General features: G+C 35.3%; 3 protein-coding genes and 1 long non-coding RNA gene across 6 annotated transcripts; 3 read left to right on the top strand and 1 right to left on the bottom strand.

Moving 5' to 3' along the window:
* The first annotated feature begins 542 nt into the window (after window positions 1–542).
* On the top strand, window positions 543–1,876 carry LOC147924924 (uncharacterized). The gene is made up of 2 exons (XM_087497009.1): window positions 543–1,256; window positions 1,687–1,876. Exons 1-2 carry the CDS (start codon window positions 718–720, stop codon window positions 1,874–1,876), a joined length of 729 nt encoding a protein of 242 aa, XP_087353135.1. The 5' UTR covers window positions 543–717.
* Window positions 1,877–2,603: 727 nt separating this feature from the next.
* On the top strand, window positions 2,604–3,329 carry LOC147924923 (uncharacterized). Its single transcript, XR_015587711.1, has 2 exons — window positions 2,604–2,988; window positions 3,098–3,329. It is a non-coding gene; the product is annotated as an uncharacterized LOC147924923 (long non-coding RNA).
* Window positions 3,330–5,889: 2,560 nt separating this feature from the next.
* On the top strand, window positions 5,890–10,929 carry LOC104758857 (general transcription and DNA repair factor IIH subunit TFB1-1). Of its 3 annotated transcripts, none has more exons than XM_087494480.1 (20): window positions 5,890–6,162; window positions 6,252–6,330; window positions 6,438–6,499; window positions 6,587–6,650; window positions 6,732–6,843; window positions 6,934–7,009; window positions 7,094–7,189; window positions 7,411–7,455; window positions 7,825–7,881; window positions 7,981–8,136; window positions 8,233–8,298; window positions 8,819–8,942; window positions 9,097–9,153; window positions 9,279–9,406; window positions 9,492–9,665; window positions 9,758–9,871; window positions 9,985–10,062; window positions 10,226–10,273; window positions 10,463–10,531; window positions 10,683–10,929. In XM_087494480.1, the coding sequence occupies exons 1-20, from the start codon at window positions 6,079–6,081 to the stop codon at window positions 10,773–10,775; spliced, it is 1,782 nt and encodes a 593-aa protein (XP_087350606.1). In that variant the 5' UTR covers window positions 5,890–6,078; the 3' UTR covers window positions 10,776–10,929. The 3 variants fall into 3 exon arrangements, with proteins under 3 accessions (XP_087350606.1, XP_087350608.1, XP_087350607.1); XM_087494482.1 differs by having other exon boundaries at window positions 5,974–6,162; window positions 7,964–8,136; XM_087494481.1 differs by lacking the exons at window positions 5,890–6,162; window positions 6,252–6,330; window positions 6,438–6,499; window positions 6,587–6,650 and having other exon boundaries at window positions 6,787–6,843; window positions 6,944–7,009.
* A 627-nt stretch (window positions 10,930–11,556) lies between these two features.
* Window positions 11,557–12,101, bottom strand: LOC147924922 (uncharacterized). The gene has a single exon (XM_087494483.1). It carries the CDS (start codon window positions 11,952–11,954, stop codon window positions 11,751–11,753), a length of 204 nt encoding a protein of 67 aa, XP_087350609.1. The 5' UTR covers window positions 11,955–12,101; the 3' UTR covers window positions 11,557–11,750.
* Between the last annotated feature and the right edge of the window lie 10,737 nt (window positions 12,102–22,838).

Genomic DNA, 22,838 nt, shown 5'->3' with positions numbered 1-22,838 from the left:
CGGTAAGTTTTTCTGTCCATGTAGTGTTTGCAAGAACAATAGATGTCTCTCGGATAGAAGAGTTATGATGCATCCGTTCGATGCATTTTTTAAGAAGCCTATCATTTTTTTACTTTTATTCACAAACAATATTTGCATAGGATTTGTACTTATGAATATGCTCTATTTAAAGCATCTATATTGGTTATATATAGAATCTTTTCCTTATTTCTTTTTTTTGTTTCAATATTCATTAAGGATTAATAAATACTAAAATAATTTATGTGAAGATTTATTATTATAATTAAGATAGAAATTATATATAGAATAATATATTATAAACTCTAATCTTAAACTTATAAATTAATTCTTAATCTTAGAAATTATTGAATTTAGAAATTATTGAACTTAGAAATTATTGAATTTAGTTATATATAGAATTATTGAACTTAGAAATTTTTTTTGTTTAAGGTCATTGCATTAATTTAGGCCCAAATCTAGGTTAATTACCCAATTTAGGCCCAAATCCATTAACATTCCGTTAAAAAAAAAACCCTAATCTTCTTATCTCTTCTCATTCGAGACAAGGGTTCCTCGAGACAAACCCTAAAGCCGCAATCGACAGTCTCTCTTCACACTCTCTCTTCTCAATCGTCTTTCTCTTCTCAATCTCTCTTCTCAATCGACACTCTCTCTTCTCAATCTCTCTTCTCAGTCTCTCGTCTCAATCATCACACGATGCCTGCTCGAGGAAGAAAGAGAAAACTCGATCGTAATCATTCTCAGATTCCCGGAGGGTCAAGACTACGACATACTAATCTACCCAGTCAGTACGACTTCACGCCGGCAGTCCAAGCTCCTCGTACGCAGCAGACACCTGATGAAGTCCCCATTTTGCCACGACATTCAACGGAATCCCAGATCCGTGACTATCCTCCGCCTCAACAACTATTTCAGGGCTCCGTTACTCGCCAACCTCCACCTCAAGTACGCCGGTCTCCTTCAGTAGAAGTTAACTACAATCCAGCGACTCATGCAACTCTTCAAGATGACTCTCCGCCTTCTCCAGCTCAACGCTCTCAGGCTCGTAGTCATCAGACTCGTAGTCATCCATCGCATCCATCGTCCCAGGGCAACAACTTCGAAGAAGAAACTTCTACGGTGTTGCCGGAGCTCCAGGAGGACGTGGTTCGGGCTCTAAATGCCCTGCTTGTGGTGCCAGGTCGGGATAAGTTCACCACGGTCCTCTCTCCCACACCCTTACCGAACACCCAATGGTATGATTTTTCTTTTTTTTTGTTATTTTTGTAATGGTGTTTTGTGAATGTTAGAAGAGAAATCTGTAGGTCAATGTTTATTTCGTTTATTATGATTTCGTTTGGTTTATTGTGTCTTTAGGATTGTGTCTTTAGATTCATGTTTATTTCGTTTGGTTTATGTTTATTTCGTTTGGTTTATTGTGTCTTTAGGATTGTGATTATGATAACGAGAGTAAGTTTATTATGATTTCGTTTGGTTTATTGTGTCTTTAGGATTGTGTCTTTAGATTCATGTTTGTGTATTCATTGCTTGTGTATTATGATATATTGCTTGTGTATTGAGATTCATGTTTATGTTTACTGGTTGAAGTATTGTTTATGTTTACTGGTTGAAGTATTGTTTCTTTTGACTCATTAACTGATGCCTCTTGTATTGTTTCTTTTCGAGGTTTACTCGTGACAAAGGGTCAAAACTTGTTCGGAAGATTACTAAAATTCTTCTAAACAAATTCGAAGGTCCCTTCTACAGCTGGACATGTGTGCCGCGGGACAAACAAGAGAGATATTTCATTGAGTTCGCGGTAAGGATATATGTCACATGTCTTCTTTTCACTTACAATAAGCCTTATGTCACATAGCTTTACATGTCTTCTTTTCACTAACAATAGCTCCTTTTTTCTAGAAAACCCACACCTGGGATCCTTTGATAACCGGAACTGTTCAAGCTTTTGAGAAAATCTGTCAAAAGCGGATCAAAGACATGGTTAGCAATGTGAGGACTAGTCGAGTTCAACCAACCTGGATTGGAGACACTCTCTGGAGCACGATGGAGGATTACTGGGACACTGAAGAAGCACAACAAAAGAGTAAAACCTACTCTCAGGCCCGTATGTCTGACCGTAACGGCCTAGGTCCTCATGTCCACCTCTCAGGGCCAAAGTCTTATCAACAGCTTCAAGACGAAATGGTTAAGTGTTATTTACTCTGTTATTTAACTGTTATTCTTACTTAACTGTTATTTTTTTAAGTTAATCTCTTATAACATTGCAGGTTGAGGAATTGGGAAGAGAAGTCCGACTTGGTGAGGTTTTCATCAAGGCACATACAAAGCCTGATGGTACATATGTTGATCGGAAGGCAGAAAAGATTGCAGGGACATATGAGAAGACTGTTCAAGAGAGGTTGTCTCAGCTCGAGGCAGAGTCTTTTGCTGTGTCAGATGGAGAATCACGGCCACGGGACCTCACAACAGAAGAATATACAGAAATTTTCTTGGAGGTAACTTTTTTAAAAAACCAATACACATTTATAGTCTTGGAGTTTAATTTGTCATCTTCTAACCTCCACTTTTCTCTTATTTTCAAGTCCACTGAGAAGGATTCAAGAGGAACACCTTATGGAGTTGGAAGCCTCAAGGACTGCCTTGTCGATGGAACGCATAAGCAAGCATGTGGCTCAACTACCTTTGTGGCTCTCGAAGAACAGTTGAAGAAAGCTCAACGCATGATAGAAGAACAGGCTGCTCAACTGGAGCGGCTTGCTGCGCATGATGAAGAACAGGCTGCTCAACTGCAGCGGCGTGATGCAGAACTTGCTGCGCAATCCAAAGTTATTGCTGCCCAGAACGGCAAGATTGACCAATTCTCCATCGTGGAAGATTTTCTGAGGGAATGTGATCCGCGGTTTCAGAAGTTTGTTGCAAGCCATTCAGCTAAAGAGACAACTCCAACTCCATCAACATCTGCTTAAGGTACTCTTCACTTCTAGCTCATCTTATACAATCATCTGGGATCATTTCTTTTTCTTTGTACCTTCATTTTTTCAACTTGACAGAACCTTAAGGTATTGTGTTATAACAGGGATCAATTCCAGATTTGAGAAGGATACAAGCAGACGAAGCTAACTTGGGAAACGATTGGAAGAAGCTTTTCTTGTTGTTTTCTTGATCAATGTTTTTTCTTTTTGTTATCTTTTGAACTTGGGATTGTAATGAATATGATGTTTCTTTCTTTTTGTTAATCTTTTGAACTTGGGTTGTAATGAATATGATGATACTTAAGATGTGTTTTGTTAAGATGTGTTTTGTTTATGTAATATTAATTGTAGTTATTTTTATAATTGTTCAAATATAAGAATTAGATGTAAATCCAATTAAAGAGAATTTGTAAAACAAAATTCAAATATAAAATTAAAGATAAATCAAAATAAATATTTATAATATAAATATAAATATTTATATGTAATATTATTTAAATACATAATCGTAAAGTAGTCGTAAAGTAGTCACTACATTTAGTGACTAATTTACGACTATACAAATAGTCTTAATGTAGTCGTAAACTAGTCACTAACTTAGTGACTACATTACGACTGATTTACGACTCATTTACGACTACAAAAGATTGTCGTAATGTAGTCGCCATTTGGCGACTACATTACGACTATAAATTTTAGCGACTCTCAGTTAGCGACTACAGGTTTTAGTCGCAATTTGGTCGTAACACTCCTTTTAGCGACTAAATAATGACTAACAGTGTAGTCGCTATTGGCTTGTTTTCTTGTAGTGAAAGGCAAACATGGAGCATACATACATCAAGACATGGATGGTGGAGTAATAGTAAGGGAAATAAAACATGGCTGCAATAAGAATTACAGAGTAGGTCGCTCGTGTAGCAGGTAGAGGAGGCTCTTCTTCCTTGTAGATGCGGATATTGGTGCCCAAGTGCGAGATGAGCAGCAACGCCACGTACAAGATTGTGGCACCCATGGCCGCAAACCAGAACGAACACGACGATAAAGGACAGAGACTGTAGAGTGATATGGAGATCGTGAATAGAGACAACAGGGCTATTACTTTCCAAATCCTCCTCTCAAGAGTCATCATCATTTCTCTTTGTTGTTGTTGTGTGATAGGAAAAATAGGGTTTCTGCTTTTACCCCAAAAAAAAAAAAAAAGGGTTTCTTTTTGTGCAGTGTGCCCTAACAAAGGGTTTACTTTTTTTTTTTTTTTTTTTTTTTTTTTTTTCAAAGGGTTTACTCTTATTTTGAAGCCCCTCATTATTTTTGTTCATTTATCACATGACCAATTATATTCTTCCACATAACTAAATTTGTTTAACAAACTTGTAACAAAAAAGATATCAGTAAGAAAAAACGGAACTTCCTCAATTTTTTTTTTTTTAATATCTTTTTACATGTTTTGAATTAGAAATTTAAACCAGAAAAAAAAAAATAGAGAGCACGAGGACAATTTTTTTTTTTTTTGTTATATATTAAAAATCCAATTTCTTAACTGTATATAAAATAAACATCCAACTTGCGTTGACTAACAAAAAGGTCAAAAGACACGAAGCATATAAATAATCCTCCGGAAAGGGTCAGATGTGGCTCAGGCTCTAGAGTAAACAAACCATTTGACTTCCTCTACATTGTCAAAAACTCTTCAGAACTCAGTCAAATGATCTCTCCAGTCTCCACTGCTTTTTTTGTCCTCTAGTGTACACAGTACATGTGAATGTCTCACACCTAACTTTTTGAACTACCTTATTGCATATCCATCACATTGTTTCCCACTCTTTCCATGTTTAAACAATATAAAAGTAACATTGATCAGCGATATTAATACTCTTATCACACATTGTATTGATCCTGGTAAAAGATTTCTATCAACTACAATTAAAGGCTTGAAGCCAATACCAAAAAAAAAAAAAAAAATTATCTATTAGAAAATGTTCTTCTATATATACTACGATGAACTAGTTTCTCCAACAAAAGCAAATCACCAACTCATACTATTGGGCCGGTTCAATCGCCAATTGGTACTATCGGGCCGGGCTAAACGCCATCTCGAGCTCTGTGGTAACGCTGGTTCCGCGGTGGCTGCGCCGTGTTCATGATGGCTAGTAGAAGCGTAAACGCAGAACTGATGTAGATAGTATTTGGAAGCTCAGGGTAGTCTCGGAGCAACAAGGTGTATCCTGAAATAAGAAAGCCCTGTGCGATCCCAAGATCGTCGGTGAAAGAGATAGAGAGGCGAAGGCAATGTACACATCTTTTTCACCCACTAACTTTTTCCCTAGCCAGTGGAAGAAGGTGAAAGAAACCACAGCACTAACGCCCTTAATCAGAGCGAAACCCCAATCACCCAACCTGACCATCAGTCTTTGACGTACTCTAATCATTGCTCTTGGACCGATGATCAAAACCAGGCAAACAAGAAAGATGTCAAGATAGTAACTTCCTTCTTCTTCCAAATGGGTTTTCAAATAGTTGGAGCGTATAAACAAACCCCCGGAAACAATGAGAAAAGCCAAAGACTGATGAAACTTTGGATGGTATGCACGAATTCTTGTGATGATGGAAGTGGGATTCAGGTTTAACGCAATGGGTTCCCTAGGAAATGCAGGAAGTCCAGCCATGGTTCTTAAGTAGAAGAGTGAAAAGTTCGGTGGGAATAATGGAGCAAGAAGCAAGAAAAATACAGAGGAAGAAGAAGAAGATGATGATCGAGAGAGGGAAAACAGAGGACGAGCGACGAGGGAAAGAAACAATATTACGTCACCGTATTTTAAAAAACAAATTATTTTTAAGTAAGTTGTTTTTTTTTTTTTTTTCACAAAATTTTAAGTAAGTTGTTGTTAATGGGCCGAATAGTTATTAAACAGTGATTCGGGTCGGATCCTTGGTTGGGCTCGGCGATTCCACAATAAAAAAACAACGCCTCTTTCCCTCAAGAGCAGAGGAGTCGAACGTTCACCTCTCTCTCTCTCTCCGTCGTCTCGTTCATAGAGAACAACATAAAACCCTAGATTCCAGTATAGCTTGATCCACCGATTTTGAGATGGCTGGTGAGCAAGTGGAGAACCGAGGAGTCAAATACAAGAGCTCTATCAAAGATCCAGGAACTCCTGGATTTCTCAGAATTGTATGCAAAGAGCCTTCCCTTTCGCTCTCTCTTTTGTTTTGAGTAATAACACCTATCGATCTGCTTATAACTGTTTCTTCAATTCGCAGAACGAAGTGATGTTACTCTTCGTCCCTAATGATCCCAAATCAGATTCAAAGCTCAAATTGCAGACTAAAAACATCAAAAGTATGTTACAGATTCTCTGATTCAATGAGTCATTTGCACAGTTGCCTGGAGATTTCGTCTCGCACAGTTTGTTATTATCAAAAATTTCATTCAATTTTTTTTTTCAGGTCATAAAAATACCAAAGAAGGATCTAGTAAACCTCCTTGGCTCCATCTCACTACCTACCAGGTCTCTTCTTCTCTTGACATTCTTCATTCTGTGCTTCAAAAAAATTTATCTGAATTTTGAAGTTTCCTCCTCATCTTTGGTTTACAGGGACGGAATCATATCTTTGAGTTTGAAAATTATCCCGATATGCATACTTGCCGTGACTTCGTCGGTAAGCTCCATCTGCCTTTGTTTTGCTTTTTATCGGTTGGGGAACTATTCTGTAAACCTTTTTTTTTTAAACTATAAACAGCGGTCCTTATTAAATCTGACGAGGAGCCTAAGAAAGCAGCTGTCTCGACATCTACCGAGCAACTCAGTATTAAAGAATTCGAGCTACGCTTCAAGCTTCTTAAAGAAAATAGGTACGTCGTAATCAGAACATCAAGTTGCCTTTTTTTTTTGTTTGTTTTAAGTTTCATTGGCTCATTGAGTAATATATACATGGTATGAAGTGAGCTGCAGAGATTGCATAAGCAATTTGTGGAAAGTAAAGTCCTGACGGAAGATGAATTCTGGGCTACAAGGAAGGTTACTTTCTTCTTTCTGTTTTCCCTTGCTTCTCGTTCTCTTCAGTGTCGTTGTAGTTACTGACTGACTTTATTCTGATTGTAGAAATTACTTGGTAGAGATTCCATCCGAAAGTCAAAGCAGCAGCTCGGGCTTAAGAGCATGATGGTTTCTGGTAACAAACCATCTACTGATGGACGGGTACGTATGGTTCCATTTTACTCAGCTCCTTCCTGGCAGTTAGTACAGCCTCTTTAGTTATACCATGTTCATGTACATGCTTGTGTAAGAAAATAAAAAACGATGCACCTACACTGATGTATTCGGATTAATTACATTTATGTGTTGATATAATAATATCATATTATCATGTGAAATCTCTGCTGGTTTGCTAACCACTTTCTTCATTTTTCTTCTTTCAGACTAATAGAGTGACGTTTAACTTGACACCTGAGATCATTTTTCAGGTGAGCTCTTTGGTTCACTGTGTTATTCTTTTATTAGTGATAGTGTTCTATAAGTTTCGGAATCCGAATCCAAGTTGGATTCTTAAAGGTCGTCATTATAAGTTTGTATATTTATGGGGCTGAAGTCGCAGTTAGTGATAGATTGGGTGAGAAATCCATTGATAGGTGTTCAGGTTGCATCATGTGCTTGAATTTTCTCAGTCCAATGTGAGAATATGAGTGAGGAATATGAACCGTTTTAACAGCTTTCAGCCCACCTTCTATGTTGTGCTTGCTTAGCCAGTAAATTCCTTACAAGTATTACTGAAATGTTACTTCATTCATGCTACAGTCCTTTTCTCACTTATGTTTTCTTCATTACGCTTTCAGATTTTTGCTGAGAAGCCGGCTGTACGGCAGGCATTCATAAATTATGTTCCGAGTAAGGTAACAAAAACTAGCACACCGTGACAATCTTTGTTTATAGGTTTAATCTTCAAATAAGACGAATCTTAACTGGCTTTGGTAGTTATTTTCCTACGGTAGATGACAGAAAAAGACTTCTGGACAAAATATTTTAGAGCAGAGTATCTTTACAGCACCAAAAATACAGCAGTAGCTGCAGCAGAAGCTGCTGAGGACGAGGAACTCGCTGTATTTCTGAAGCCTGATGAGATATTGGCTCGGGAAACTCGTCAAAAGGTTAGTTTTCTTCTATGGATTAATCATTTCCATGTATTTTGCTTGAAAAGAAAATATATGTGGCATATCCATCTGGCTTGAATGTTATTTCTGTAGATTAGACGGGTTGATCCAACTCTTGACATGGAGGCTGACGAGGGAGACGACTACAGTCATCTTATGGTAAGTAACTTAACTACCACTGTATGTGAAAGGTTTGGATAATTTCAAAATAGCTCATCAATGGTTCTGTTGCAAGAAAATTTCAATGTTCAGTTAATACTGTACAGATTCACATAGACAGAAATGTCTTTCGTCGATGTTTTTAGTGTTGGTGTTAACGTATTGTCTATCCCTGAAAGAAATAGTATGGCAAGAACTGGGACAATACTAACGGTGTTAAGAATCAAATTCGTTACCATGTGTGTCACATGTTTTGTTTTCTAGAAGTCTTAGCGAACCTGATCAGAATTGTTAAATCAAGAAATTTAGTTTCTTTCAGATAATTCTAAGTTACTGCTTTTGCTTATCCACATGACCGATACTTTTATATTAGCATGTGTGAGAAGTAGCTCAAAACTGATATCTAGAGAACTTTAATCTCAACATTGACATTGTGCTCTTTGTATGCGGTTGAAAGATTATTTACAATATACTGTATCAAATTATCTTATATTGTGAATTTAACATTCCTGTAACACAGGACCACGGGATCCAGCGTGATGGCACCATGGATGTTGTTGAACCACAGAATGACCACTTTAAACGATCACTTTTGCAAGATCTTAATCGTCATGCTGCTGTTGTATTGGAAGGCAGAAGCATTGGTAAACACCTCTAAGCACCTCATTTGAATATTTTCATCTTAATGAACATTTTATAACGGTAGACAGTTCATGAAGTGTAAACATTTATGTTGGCCTGTTGACTTTAATTCTTGGTGGTAAATATACAATAATATTCCTCTCAATTGGTATGCAGATGTTGATTCAGAAGATACGAGGACTGTTGCAGAGGCTCTCACACGGGTTAAACAAGGTTTGATGTTTCATTCTACTATGTTTCACGTTTGCTTCTTTTTTTTTACTGTGCTAATCGATGGGCAATGCCACATTTTATATTCATCTGACCTTGCTATCCATCTCTCTTTTTACCCCTGTTAGTAAGCAAAACTGATGGGGAGACCACCAAGGACGCTAATCAGGAGAGATTGGAAAGAATGTCCCGTGTAGCAGGAATGGAGGATCTTCAAGCACCACAAAACTTCCCGTTAGCCCCGCTTTCTATCAAGGTTTGGCTTTCTGCCAATATAAAGGTTTTCACAATTGATGATGGATGCTGCGTTAATCCCCTTACCCTTTCTTGTTTGGAATCAGGATCCTCGTGATTACTTTGAATCTCAACAAGGAAACGTCGTCAATGTACCCAGAGGAGCAAAGGGATTAAAGAGAAATGTCCATGAAGCTTATGGATTACTAAAAGAATCCATTGTGGAGATTAGAGCTACAGGATTAAGTGATCCGTTGATTAAGCCTGAAGTTTCCTTCGAGGTGCTATTCTATCTCATAATAAAATGTGTGCTGACTAGAGAAACCATAACTTATTGCTTTGTTGCCTGAGCTAAAAATTGCTGACCCTACAGGTTTTCAGTTCGTTAACCCGTACTATCTCAACTGCCAAAAATATTATTGGGAAGAACCCACGAGAGAGCTTTCTAGACAGATTACCAAAGTCCAATAAGGATGAAGTTCTACACGTAAGTCCGACATTTTCCAGTGTCCTAAGTGACAAGAAGCTCTATATGTACTGATTAGTGAAGATTGGGTAGTAATGTCTATGGATAAGAGGACTTTCTTCTTTCATCTACAGCATTGGACATCAATACAAGAATTACTAAGACATTTTTGGTCATCTTATCCGATAACGACCCCATATCTTCATACCAAGGTAATTTATTGTAGTTTTCAAATCTCCCAATCCCAAAGTTTGCTACATACATTGATTCCTAGGCTTTCTCGATGAACATTTAATCTTACTTATTATACACCAAGAGCAAGTTATTATACCGAATCTCTTTTGTGGGTTCTTGTGATGTTTTGTTATTATGCAGGTTGGTAAACTGAAGGATGCAATGTCCAATACTTATTCAAAACTCGATGTAAGCTTCGATATTCTTCATCTTTCTGACAAAATAAGCAACTGGGAGTATATCTGTTAGGACAGTAGAATAGTAGATCCTAATCTCTTTATACCAATGCGTTTAAGAAAATGAAATTTGGGTAAATTAGAAGTCGAATCATATTGTATATGGTATACTATACGGTTTATTAAACTCCATGTAACTCAGGCAATGAAAGAGTCAGTGCAATCTGATCTCCGGCATCAGGTTTCTTTACTGGTTCGCCCAATGCAACAGGTTAGTTTCTTCCAATATATACAGAAAGAGTTGCATTACATTATGTCTCGATTAAGTTTATATTTTCAACTCTTATTGCATCTATATCCAGTTTATATAGCCAAACCAAGAGTCCGGTTTAAAATTGATCTTGAACGATTCTCTTTGCCAGGCTCTTGATGCTGCGTTCCAACACTACGATGCAGATCTGCAGAGAAGAACAGCTAAGAGCAACGGCGGCGAAAGACCAAATGGGTACGTATAGAAGACAAAAACATAAAAATCTCTGCAAGATATTTGAATTTTTTCATTTAGTTGGTGTTTTATTTTTTCATTTGTCTCTTTTTGTCCGACCATTGAGATACAGAAAAAGAAAAAAAGTCAGTTGATATATATAGAAGTTTTTTTTTTCTTCTTTTTATCTTTCTCTTTGGTGTCAATGAGGCGTTTTATACTGGGAGAGAAGAAAGACATTTTCTTCGACAGAATACTCGATCTGAACTTACCAGCTGCTGAACATTTAATTTTGTAATGTGATCAAAAGATAAGATTGCCGACGGGCTTGGTTCGAAGTTGGTAAAGTTGCTTAAGCTCCAAGAAAGCTCTTAATGCTCTAATTGTTTAGTTAGGTTAGAACACGTATGTAACCATGGGGCAATTATAGAGAAAGCCGAAAGGCTTCCATCTGCGTGACGGGATGAATTTTTAGTTTTGTAATGTGATTAGTTAAGATGCTCGACAGGTGGCTATACAAGCCATTAGTAGGTTTTGCTTAAGCTCCGAAAGAAAAAGAAAAAAAACCTCTAGTTAGGTAGAACGTGTGTGTGATCGATTACATATATTTCAATGGGATAATATTAGATCGAAGATCATCAAAACAAACAATTTCAAATTATGTTTAATTATATATGCAGGTTGGTAAACTTATGTAAGCTATGAATCTTTCCGATCTTAGAAGCAACTCAGGGTGTTGCTTTTGCTACAAGAAACTCCCGGTGCTGTAACTGTTTATTTAGGTTATAGATCGTGTATGTTTTACAGTGGGCTGTAATAGAGAGTGACTTCATTTAAATAAATTTCAAAGGGATATGATAATTATCAAATCACTAATAAACAAACATTCGAAATTAGAAATTAAACATAAAGAAAAATAAAGACGAAATCCAATACATAACCAATGAGAATGAATAATTAAAACAAGGTCTAAATCTATAAGTTGAGCTTATGTCTTCCTTCTCAGCTAGAATCTGTTTGGAGGAGCTATGAAACCGTAAGCGCGGCGGCTACCGCCAGTGCAGCCGACTCTCGGATCACAATCTAGATGAATAGTTTCATGGATCTTGTGGAAACCGTGTTTGAAAACCCCAAAACCAAAGACCAAACCTATAGCGATCACCACCAAAGCAAGGCACGTGCATAGCATGCAAATCCTTCCACAACACATCTTTCTTCTTCTGCGACCAAACACAACCTCCGATCGTTACCTCTCTCTCTTTTAACTTCTGATGATGATGAAATTTGGATAGTGTTTGGGGTTTAAGGCTATATAGAGGTTTTTGTTATAGTTTGTTGGTTGTGGGAATGTGGGAGACTGGGAGAGAAACGTGGGGAGAGAGGAGACCTCGAAGAGAGGAAAATTTAAGTGAATGGATTGATAATAGATTGGTGCGTGGACGTTTTCTGTTTCTTGCTTTAAAGTTAACCAAAAAAAACATCCAACTAACTTTTGGTATATATAGCCTAGGTAACTAGTCTTCTTCTAGATCGTAATTTTTTCTATAGAAAAAACTTGTATCATACTTCTTTTTATTCATGTGTTTGAGCTCAACCGATTATTAAAAAATGTTGTATATATAGCGATCTTCTATATTATTATTTTCACAGCAACTTTAGCAAAAAAGGCTTGAAATTGAGAATTATTTACATCTCATGCCATTGTAATTTAATGTCTTTTTTAATAAAATTATAAAACAAAAAAAAAAATCATTTCAACTCTTTTCCATTAACAAAAACAAAGATTTTCTAATTTGTCTCCCTATTAAATCTGGAATAAAATTTCCAAATTTCATTCTCCTAAAATCTCTCTACAAATTCTTTACAATAATCGATTTTAAAATATAAATTTATGAGAAACCTATAAATCAGCTACATTTAATTTTATATCTTCCTAATTAATCACCACATTCAATTCTAAAATACAATAATTTTGTTCTGAATTTCTATATATAAAATCGTATAAAAAAATGGATGACTTAAAATCAATCAAAATTAATCTAATAATATAAACTTGGCATATTCCCATATATATATTATGCGATTTTATAATTATTAATTTGTTTTAATTAATTTTTTTTATACGATTTTTATGTATAGAAATTTGGGACAAAATTATAGCATTTTAGAATTTTAGAATTGAATGTGGTGATTAATGAGATTAAGTTGAATATGTCCACCTATAAGTTGAATATATCCACCTATAAATAATGTTAACCCCTATTCTCAAGTTAGCATCACCAGCAACATAAAAAGATGCACATATTTGCTATGCTCATTTGGCAGCTGCACATATACAACTGTGATGAAATATATCGAGATGTCATGGAGGGATCACCAAATCTGAAGCAGTCCCTATGCCTCCCATCATCCCATGCCACAGCTGAATGATAAAGTTGTGACCTCTATGTTTTTTTGCTGATGGAAAACAGTCTAAAGTAGCTGACTTTTTAAAGTTTTTATGCTTTATAAATGTCTCGCCCCCTCTTTTTGTTTACTCTTCTCTGAGTTCAATACCTCTTATTTTATTTTTGGTCTATCCTTCAAATTCACGGGGTTATATAGCTTCACAGGTTTGGATTAGTTTTAATGTAAATTTGAAATATCATTATTTTGGTACTACAAAATTATTCATTAAAAGTATTTATCAATATTAAAATATTAGACATGTTTAATTAACTTGATTTTGTAAAAATAAATTATTTCTCTATATACTACGGGTTAAATCCTAATATTAACTATCAAAATACACTTATACAATTTTAAACACTAAATAAACACAAACAAAAATTAACAAACAAATGCAGCTTATAATTTTCATATTTTAGTTTAAATGTATTTTTCCGCGGTGTACCGCGGGTTAAAATCTAGTGTCATATCAAAATTCAAACTCAGAAGACAAATGTTGTATTGCATACTTGAAAAAAAAAAATCCAATTAGTTATATTTTGACTTCAATGATTACCTTTACTCATTGCTTGTCAATCTTGACATACAAAATCCAAGTTCCATAAGCAAAGGGAAGGGGAAAAAAGAAGAGTTTATTAACAATTATACCACATTTGTAACTCAAACTCATCCAATCTACCACATTGGTTATTCTTTTTCTAATCTATCATAACTGCTCCTGCTAAATGACCAATGTGCCCTCATTGCTCTCGACGATGCAAAAGTCTTTTTTTGTTTTTTTTTTTTTAAAAACAAAACTTCTATTGCGTCTTTTCAACTGACTAACACTCCATTGCCCAACAGTCCGACCTAAAATTTTCAGACAGAAGAAGAACTGTTCAACACAGTTCACTGGTGAATTATATCTCCTCACACTCATTTCTGAGAGATACTTTTCGTCTTCCGTAATTTCCGTCGCTCTTAAATCTCTTTCGACAGCAGTTCGGGAGTCTTTATGCCAAGATCTCCTCATGCAAATCTCAAACTCTGACATCGATGAAAGCAAGAAATCAATCCCGGCTAACCAGTATGTGCCGTCGGGAGATCTGGTGGATGAAAGCAACGAATCAATCCCGGCTAACCCAAATCTCTTGTAAGTTCTACCGAAATCCGTTTCAACCAATTTATCTCCAATCGTTTCTACCAATTTAGTTGTTAACTCCATATGGTCCTACTCCTTAGGTTTAACCGAGATAATTTGGGAACCCACACGGTCGCCGTGGAGAGAGAAAGCGAGACATTTGGTCCTACTCCCAATTTCATCCTCATTCCAGAAAGCCAAGACGAGGATTTTCTGTAAGTTTGTTTTCGCTTATTACTATTGGATTCTCTATGACAATTATCCTTCAATAGGTTATGAAACTTCGATTTTCTCCATACATTGAAAACAGGTGTCCTGTCAATGACATTGGAACAGACTCGCTTGCGGTGCATAAGGAGGACAATATTCTGTAAGTATTCTCTGTTTCCCGTTGTTCTTATCAATGAATGTGGACATAATTTGAAAGTTTGTGTTATTGTCCACATAGTCACGAATCCACAAACAAATTTGGTGTTCAACGTTTATTTGTTTTAAAAAGAAATATCTGTTCCCCGTTTTTTTGATCTGCTCATGTGGACATATTTATAAAGTTGTGTTATTGTCCACACAGTGACGTCTCCACAAGCAATGTTGGTGTTCCCGTTGATAGCTCTTCCCCCACTAGTGTATGTGAAGTTCAACCAGCTGTTGCATCTCTAAACACCGATAAGGAGGACAATATTATGTAAGTATTCTCTTGTTCTTACATAACACAATTCAAACTATCTTGTAAAGGACAATCATCTTGTAAAGGACATATTTTTGAACTTTTACTTTTTGTCCGCACAGTGGTGTTCATGTTGATAGTTCTCCCCCAAACGGTTTATGTGAAGTTCAACCAGCAGATGCATCTCTCCCCAACAACACAATTCAAAAAGACAAGTCAGACATCCCATCTGCTCAGTGTGGACCACTTCCGCGTCGTCTCTTTGCAACAGATCGTTATCCTGTTAAAGGCCGTATAAATTCCTATTCTAAACCTGAGTATCTTCTCGACATTGTAGATGTACTAGATGGATCCACGCAGTTGAAGTGGCTCAAAGATTCTTGTTTTGGTCGTCTTTTCAAACTTCCTGCTCGCAAGAGTTCCTTATCCGGCAAGCTTGTCCACCAATTCCTTTGCCGCAGCCTTATCACTCGGAAAAAACATGAGATGTGTTTTGTTTATGGGGGACATCCAATACGTTTTTCTCTGCGGGAGTTTGGTATCTTAACGGGGCTTAATTGTGGTCCACTACCTTCAGATGAAGATGAATCAACTGCCACTGACGTTGCTCCTATATCTGATTCTGATTTTTTCCACACTCTTATTGGTCCGAACAATAGTTACACTATCCGGGAAATTGTAGACATCCTGAAGGCGGACAAAAAGTTGCCAAATGCTCGCCGTATGAATGGAGACAGGAGGTTAAGATTGTGTCTTGTTGTGATTGTCGATGGGATTCTTATATGCTTTCGTTTGTCGATAAGATTGTCGATAAGATTGTGTCTTGTTGTGATTGTCTTGTTGTGATTGTCTTCTTATATGCTATCTGTCCACTCATCGTAATTATAATCAGGACTATCCACTTCTACGATATATTCATCGCTTTCGTTTGTACCTTGTTCCTTTCTTGTAATGTTGTCCGCTCTCATAATTACAGTGGACAACGTTATCTCATCCTCCTCTCCTTCGTCTACTATGTTAGCATTGGTAACCGCTCCCGCCGATTCATTGACCTCAACACTCACCTCAGTGGACATATTAATTTCAAAAGGACATCTACTCGTATCTTTGTCCACACCACCAATACTGTCTTCCTCTGTAGACACCTTGTCCACAACCATGTCCACCAGAGACATGGTTATCTCATCCTCCTCTTCTTCATCTCTATTGTCAAAATTGTTTTCCTCTAACGACACAACATGGTTTGACTTCTTCTTCTTCCCCATCAATAGGTAGTCTACACCATTCTTCCTTTTACGATTATCAACAATGTCCTCAACCCCGCCGCCACCATGCTCTACTTCTTTACTCATTCTAGCCTTATGCACTGCCTCGACGTGGTCGACGTACGCTACCAAAAAATCATCTGAAAAAAAACCTTCATCTTCATTGGCACACACATCTTTTACCGTTAGATATAGATATAGTCCACCGATTTCCTTTTTCAACTCCTTAAATTGTTTCCACTCGCTTTCAGCCTTGATACCAACAGGAGGCATTTTACCTTGACTCATAACCCCCGCCTCTTCTTTACTGCAGAAACTAAGGCTCATTGTAGTCTTCTCGTGGCAAATGTTGAAAATCTTCCCGACTCTGCTCTCCACCTCAGAAAACGTGGTTTCGCTGCAATACGTGACACACCTCGCCAATTCACCCAATTTTGGCACAAACTTCCAAACTCCGCTGGATGCACATCCCCATTCACCAACTATTACACAGACACTTTCTTCCATAGCCTAAAAAACCAAAAAAAATTCAGCCACTTTTCAAACTAAATCGCTTTTATACATATTGGAGGACAATAAATGCAGTTCAAACATACCTCAGTTACAGATCTTCAATGGGGGCTTATCCTCAACCACAACATTAATTGCCACGACTTCAAAAGCTTTCGTCCACCGTCTCTCACCACTTTAACCAAATCAACATTTGTAACTCTTTCAACTTTGTCCTTGGCCTAACTTGTCCCTCACCTAACATCTCAAAAATAAAAAACGATGGTTCATCCTTTTGTCCACATTAAATGCCAAGACAGTACTTTATGACATGCTTCCGCCGAAACTCCTTCTCTCTACTTGTCGGTTCTGCTGAAACAAGTTAAAAAATTGAATAAAATAACATATTAACAATTCTTTTTGCCGACACATGTGTAAGGAAATTGAGGGCAAATCCGTCATTTTGACTCACCATCTTGGTACATCACGAAAGCAATATGCTTTGTGGTACATTCCGAAACTTTTTTCGCCAATGTGGTACATTGGACCATATTCCCAAAAAAGAACTTATCTATGTAAGTTGCACTCCATGTAAAAACGTTTTTTGGTTAAATTTTGAGTTTTTTAAGAGTTCTACCACATTAGTATCACTGTAGTTTCTAATCTACCTCATTCCTTCTATCATTTTCTAATGTACCACAAGGATAACTTAAAATGACCATACTATCCTATTAAAGTTAAGCGTGAGAAACAAAGTTACAAGAGTTGACCTCCATTATTCACACCATTGCAAAATCCAAAGTAAAAGGAATCTCTCTCCCCACCATCTTCTTCTTCCTGTTCTCTCTCTCACTCTGAAAATACCATCAATTTGATTTTCTGGAATCCTAACGTCGCCGGATCTAAGTGATTTTTGGGTCTCCAAGAGAACATCGCCGTTTTAATTTGCCAAAATCCTATAAACCCTACAGATCTAGGAGGCATCATTGGTGTCTAGTGCAAGTCCATAGATTCAGCCACAAGGAATCAGTAGCCTCTCTATCTTCCACAAAACAGTGTCTAATTAGGATTTATCCTTTACAAGATTTTTCCTCAACAACACCTCAATCTCGACATGTCCCTTGGAATCTGGGTAAAATTTTGGTTGCTTAGTTTTAGTTGTATGGACAATTTCGTTTTGTTGTCCTATGTTAATATTTTTTATGGATTTTGCTCATCTTACGTGTAGACAAGTTAGATGTCCTCGTAGACCATTTATTAACTTAGTGGACATGTTTCACCACGAAGCCCATCAGAGTTATCTTCTCTACATCGTCTTTTCTAAATTTTCTCAATTACCTACTTGTGGACAAGTTGAAACTTAATATTTTTAATAAACAATGTTTTACTAATTAGATGGACAATTACAACCTCAAAAATCCCCATGAGCACGTTGTCATCTAGCTTTCTAGAGGATAAACATTTTTTTCTCTCTTAATTGTTCCTCTAAAATTGTGCATCCTTTCTATCTGTTGACATGTAACATGTTAAATCTTAAAATGTTCTTGTAGACAACCTTTTATTTAATGATGGACAAATTTAACCCTATCTCATCTACAACAAATGTGCACGACTCTCGTTTATGTGTCAACAAGTAAAAACTCACAGCTCCTGTAAACAATATTTTATTAAGGTGGTGGACAAGTTTCCCGTAAACAACATATCTATGAAAATGTTGTCCTCTGTTAATCGTGAACATCTTTTCCCATAAATCGTCATAGCCAACGTTAACCATGCTTCCTAGAATAATTTGAAGATTAGAAATATATAATAATTAATGTTTTTAAAGTTGGTTGTGATTGTGGGTTGAAAAAGTATGTCTACATTTAATGCTATCACTGTCAAATTATTTGTAGTATTATAAAGAGCAACAAAAACACAGTTTTCCATCAATAATAATGGAGGGTATAATGGTCATCTCGTCTCACTCTTAAAACTGGATTGTGGTACATTAGAAAAGGATTTTTAAATGTGGCATTTTACAAAAAATTTGTCGCCAATGTGGTATATTTGACTAAATTCCCTTAAATTTTTGGGATTTTAGTCAGATCTACCACATTCGATATAAAACTTTTCCAATATACCACAATCACAAACCTTTTTCCATTCTATTACAAGGAGCAGTGCAAATGATAAAAATACCCATATGTTTATTATGTGGAAATATAAATAAGTGTGTTATTTATATGATAAAAACACAGACTCAACATAGACCATGCAGCGATAGTACAATCTGACTTAGCATTTATTGCATCATTTGACTGAATTGGTAATTAATGTGGATAAAAGGAAGGATCACTGGGTAAAAGAAAAGAGATGTTAATCTATATAATAATAACAATCTGAAAAATGCAACCAACAGTTATGTTTTTTCAATCGTACATCTTGGAAAATGCGACCAACAGTTATGTTTTTTCAATCGTACCTTTTGGATATTTTCTGAAAAGTCGTGATGGATCATTAAAACGATTATTTATGAAAAGGTACAACTGTTCACTGTAAAGTTGTGTTGATTGGAACATTCGTTTCTTTTGAAATCTATATATTGAAATGCTCGAACCATACCGTCTTGAACGAGTGGAGGATCCCATGGTCTTGCGGCTGTATCGAGCCAGAGTGGATCGATTTTGTCAATGCGATCACCGTGACGCATCATCAATATATTTTGGTAGCCATCGGGGTTAGGTTTAGCAGGCATACTCCATTGTTCTTGTTGCTCTGATTGTTCCTAATGTGACCTTTGAGAGTACGTTGGAAGTAATTGTATACATTGTCTCGTTTTTTTTTTTTTTTTTTTTAGTCGAAAATGTTATATAATATAATATTTTTATTACAAATTTGCTAAGCTAAAATCGTAATGGACAAAACCAGCTAAGCCAATGAGATTGGTTGGGTTATAACACGATCATGGATTGGGATTGGGACGTTGCTAATATAGTAACCACAAATTAAGGGTTTCAAATTTCAATAAAAAGACCGAATCAGTCATTAGTCAAGGGAAGGCTAACTTTGGTTTAATCCCGTTCGGTGTGACTGGTGGTTTTCCTTTTTACAACAAGTCAACAAATATGAACGGTAACTTTTTAAAAACGGTGTAACAGTGTATGTATGTAACGGTAATATTTTTGTAGACTGAAAGATAAATTTAAATTAATTAATTAACCCCTTTTACCTCTTTAATTAAATACGGTTCTCGTCTTCTCAATATCAAATCTAGGAGAAAAGAAAGAAAAAACCTCTCTCTTTCTCTATCTTACTTGAGTCCTAAATCCTCTGTTTCTTAAATACATTGTTTCTTCTTCATTATGGCTGCGGTGGTATTATTTCTGGGTGTTTTGGTGAATATGCTAAGCTCCCAGAGGTTCGTTCTCTCTTATCTTTATCTCTCTCACTGTAGTATTTGATTCAAGCTATAGTTTAGGGTCTTCGTTCATTCTTTCTGACTTTAGTTGTTTATTCTGATGGTTTCAGATCGGGTGCAAGCAAGCTAAGCAACTAAAGGTCTCGCCTTGATCAAATAACGTCACCGTTCTCCGGTAGGGTCTCCGGTTCAAGTTGATAGAGAGATACTCTTTAATTTTTATCTGGATCTTCAAACTCTTCTCTAGATCAGATTTGTGGTGAGCGATTCTTTTAATTTTCTTCCCATGTCGATTATTAATTTTGATATAGATTTTCAAAATTCGTTTATATACACTATCATGCGTGTGATCGATTATTAATTTGCAATATTGAATTTTATTTTGTAGGTTGCAATATACAATAATAAACTGGTGAAGTGAAGGGGGTTGGTTTCTTCTGTTTCCATAATTTGATTGAGGTACGTTTGACTCTCACCAATTCTCTACTTAAACTACTACTGATGATTTCTCTAGTCAGTAGGATGAACTATGTATGTATATTTTGTATCGATTTGTGTGAGCTTATTATGTGTAGGGTATATCGATGTTGATGTATGTATATGAATGAGTATATAGGATGTAATATGTGTTGACGTGTTATATTATATCAGTAGGCTAGGAGAAATAATAAATAATGATGATGATTGAATTTAAGTATCACACACACTTTAGATGTTATCGAATGAGAAAAATAAGGATGATGATGATATGTATTAATTAACGAATGAAGAATTGTTTTTTTTAGGACGTCTCATATATATCTTCCATGCACAGTTTAATTTGGTCTGTTTCTTTTGTTTTCAGTTTTGGTATATGCTTTTTAAAGTTCATGTAATATACTATCAAAACATCTATTTATGCATCTCATGGAAAAATTGCAGGTCTATTTGGATTTGGATGCGCGTAAAGAGTGCTTCGGGTTTTCTCATTCGGTCTACTTGATTCAGGTAAGTCACACAACATTCACCATGCATGATATTAGAATTATATAATAATTAAGGAAATAAATACAAAATTTATTCATTAATTAACTACAAAATACAAAAATCATTCATTAAGTAAAATATGATATTATATAGTCGGGTTAATAAAAGAATTTTAAGTATTAAATTACAATACAATGAAGAATAACCGAGCTTGGTGTCCTATCCATTGCATCGTCTTTGGTTCGTAAGTTTGGCATCACTTGTTCAATCTTTTTTCAAGTTAATGTAATTGAAACACTTAAATATCTTAATATTAACTTGACAAAAGAAAAAACTACTATAAGAATATTCACCATACATGATATTAGAATTACATAATAATTAAGGAAATAAATACAAAATTTATTTATTAAGTAAAACATGATCTTATATAGTTGGGTTAATAAAAAAAAATTAAGTGTTAAATTACAATACAATGAAGAATAACTGAGCTTGGTGTCCTATCCATTGCATCGTCTATGGTTCGTAAGTTTGGCATCACTTGTTCAATCTTTTTTCAAGTTAATGTAATTGAAACACTTAAATATCTTAATATTAATTTGACAAAAGAAAAAAACTACTATAAGAATATTCACCACTAGATTAGGACCCGCGGTACACCGTGAGACAAAATTATTTATAATTAAAATATTAAAATTATAAATTATATTTGTTGGTTAAATATGTTATAATTATATAATAATTGTAAAAAAAACTATATAATACCGCAATATAATTTATTTTTTATATAATATTTATTTAAATTTAATTAAATATGTCTATTTTCTGATATTGACAGTGTTAACAAAATAATGAAATGATGTTTTACCCGTGTAACACCGAATTACTGATATCGATAAAACCCGTCCCGCTATATAACCCCGTCCCGAGATATTTTAACTCACACTACATCTTAACTTTTAATATTTATTGTGTATCTACGGTATAATATTTATCATATTTAACTTTTTAAAAGTTTTAAATATTTTTCATATTTAACCTTTTAAAAATCTTTAAAATAAGGAATAAAAGTTTTAAAATCTTTAAAATCTTTAAAGTTTTAAATAAACCAAATAAAAGTTTTTAAAGTTTGAATGCATGATAAATCAAGAGTCTTCTCATTTGTATTCAGAATCATTCTGGCAATTGAGAATATCATTTATGTCGTAGTTATTGCAATGTAATTTTTCGAAAATTTTGTCTACAAATTCATTTTCCGGAAATTTTGTCTAGATTATTAGCAAAAAAGTATATTTTCGCGGATCCTATGAAATTTTGGACATTGTTTTGTCTACAACATAAATAAATGGAGGCCCTTAAATTATGAATTATCAAGAGGCCCATAAAATAATAAGAGGTCTATATAAAATTTTTAGAGGTCGACAGAATTAATTGCATTAGTAGCATTAATTGCTAAAACTTTCCTTATTAGTATTTTTGAGCAAAAACTGCTGCAAAAATACTAGTATAGATGCATGATATTAGAATTATATAATAATTAAGGAAATAAATACAAAATTTATCCATTAAGTAAAACATGATCTTATATAGTTGGGTTAATAAAATAATTTTAAGTGTTAAATTATAATACAATGAAGAATAACCGAGCTTGGTGTCCTATCCATTGCATCGTCTTTGGTTCGTAAGTTTGGCATCACTTGTTCAATCTGTTTTCAAGTTAATGTAATTTTTTAACACTT

Source organism: Camelina sativa, chromosome 17 (genome assembly GCF_030686135.1).
Source record: "Camelina sativa cultivar CO46 ecotype springtype chromosome 17, ASM3068613v1".
Classification (NCBI taxonomy): domain Eukaryota; kingdom Viridiplantae; phylum Streptophyta; class Magnoliopsida; order Brassicales; family Brassicaceae; genus Camelina; species Camelina sativa.
The sequence above is the reverse complement of the archived record's forward strand: the minus strand, read 5'-3'. Positions and strand labels throughout refer to the sequence as shown.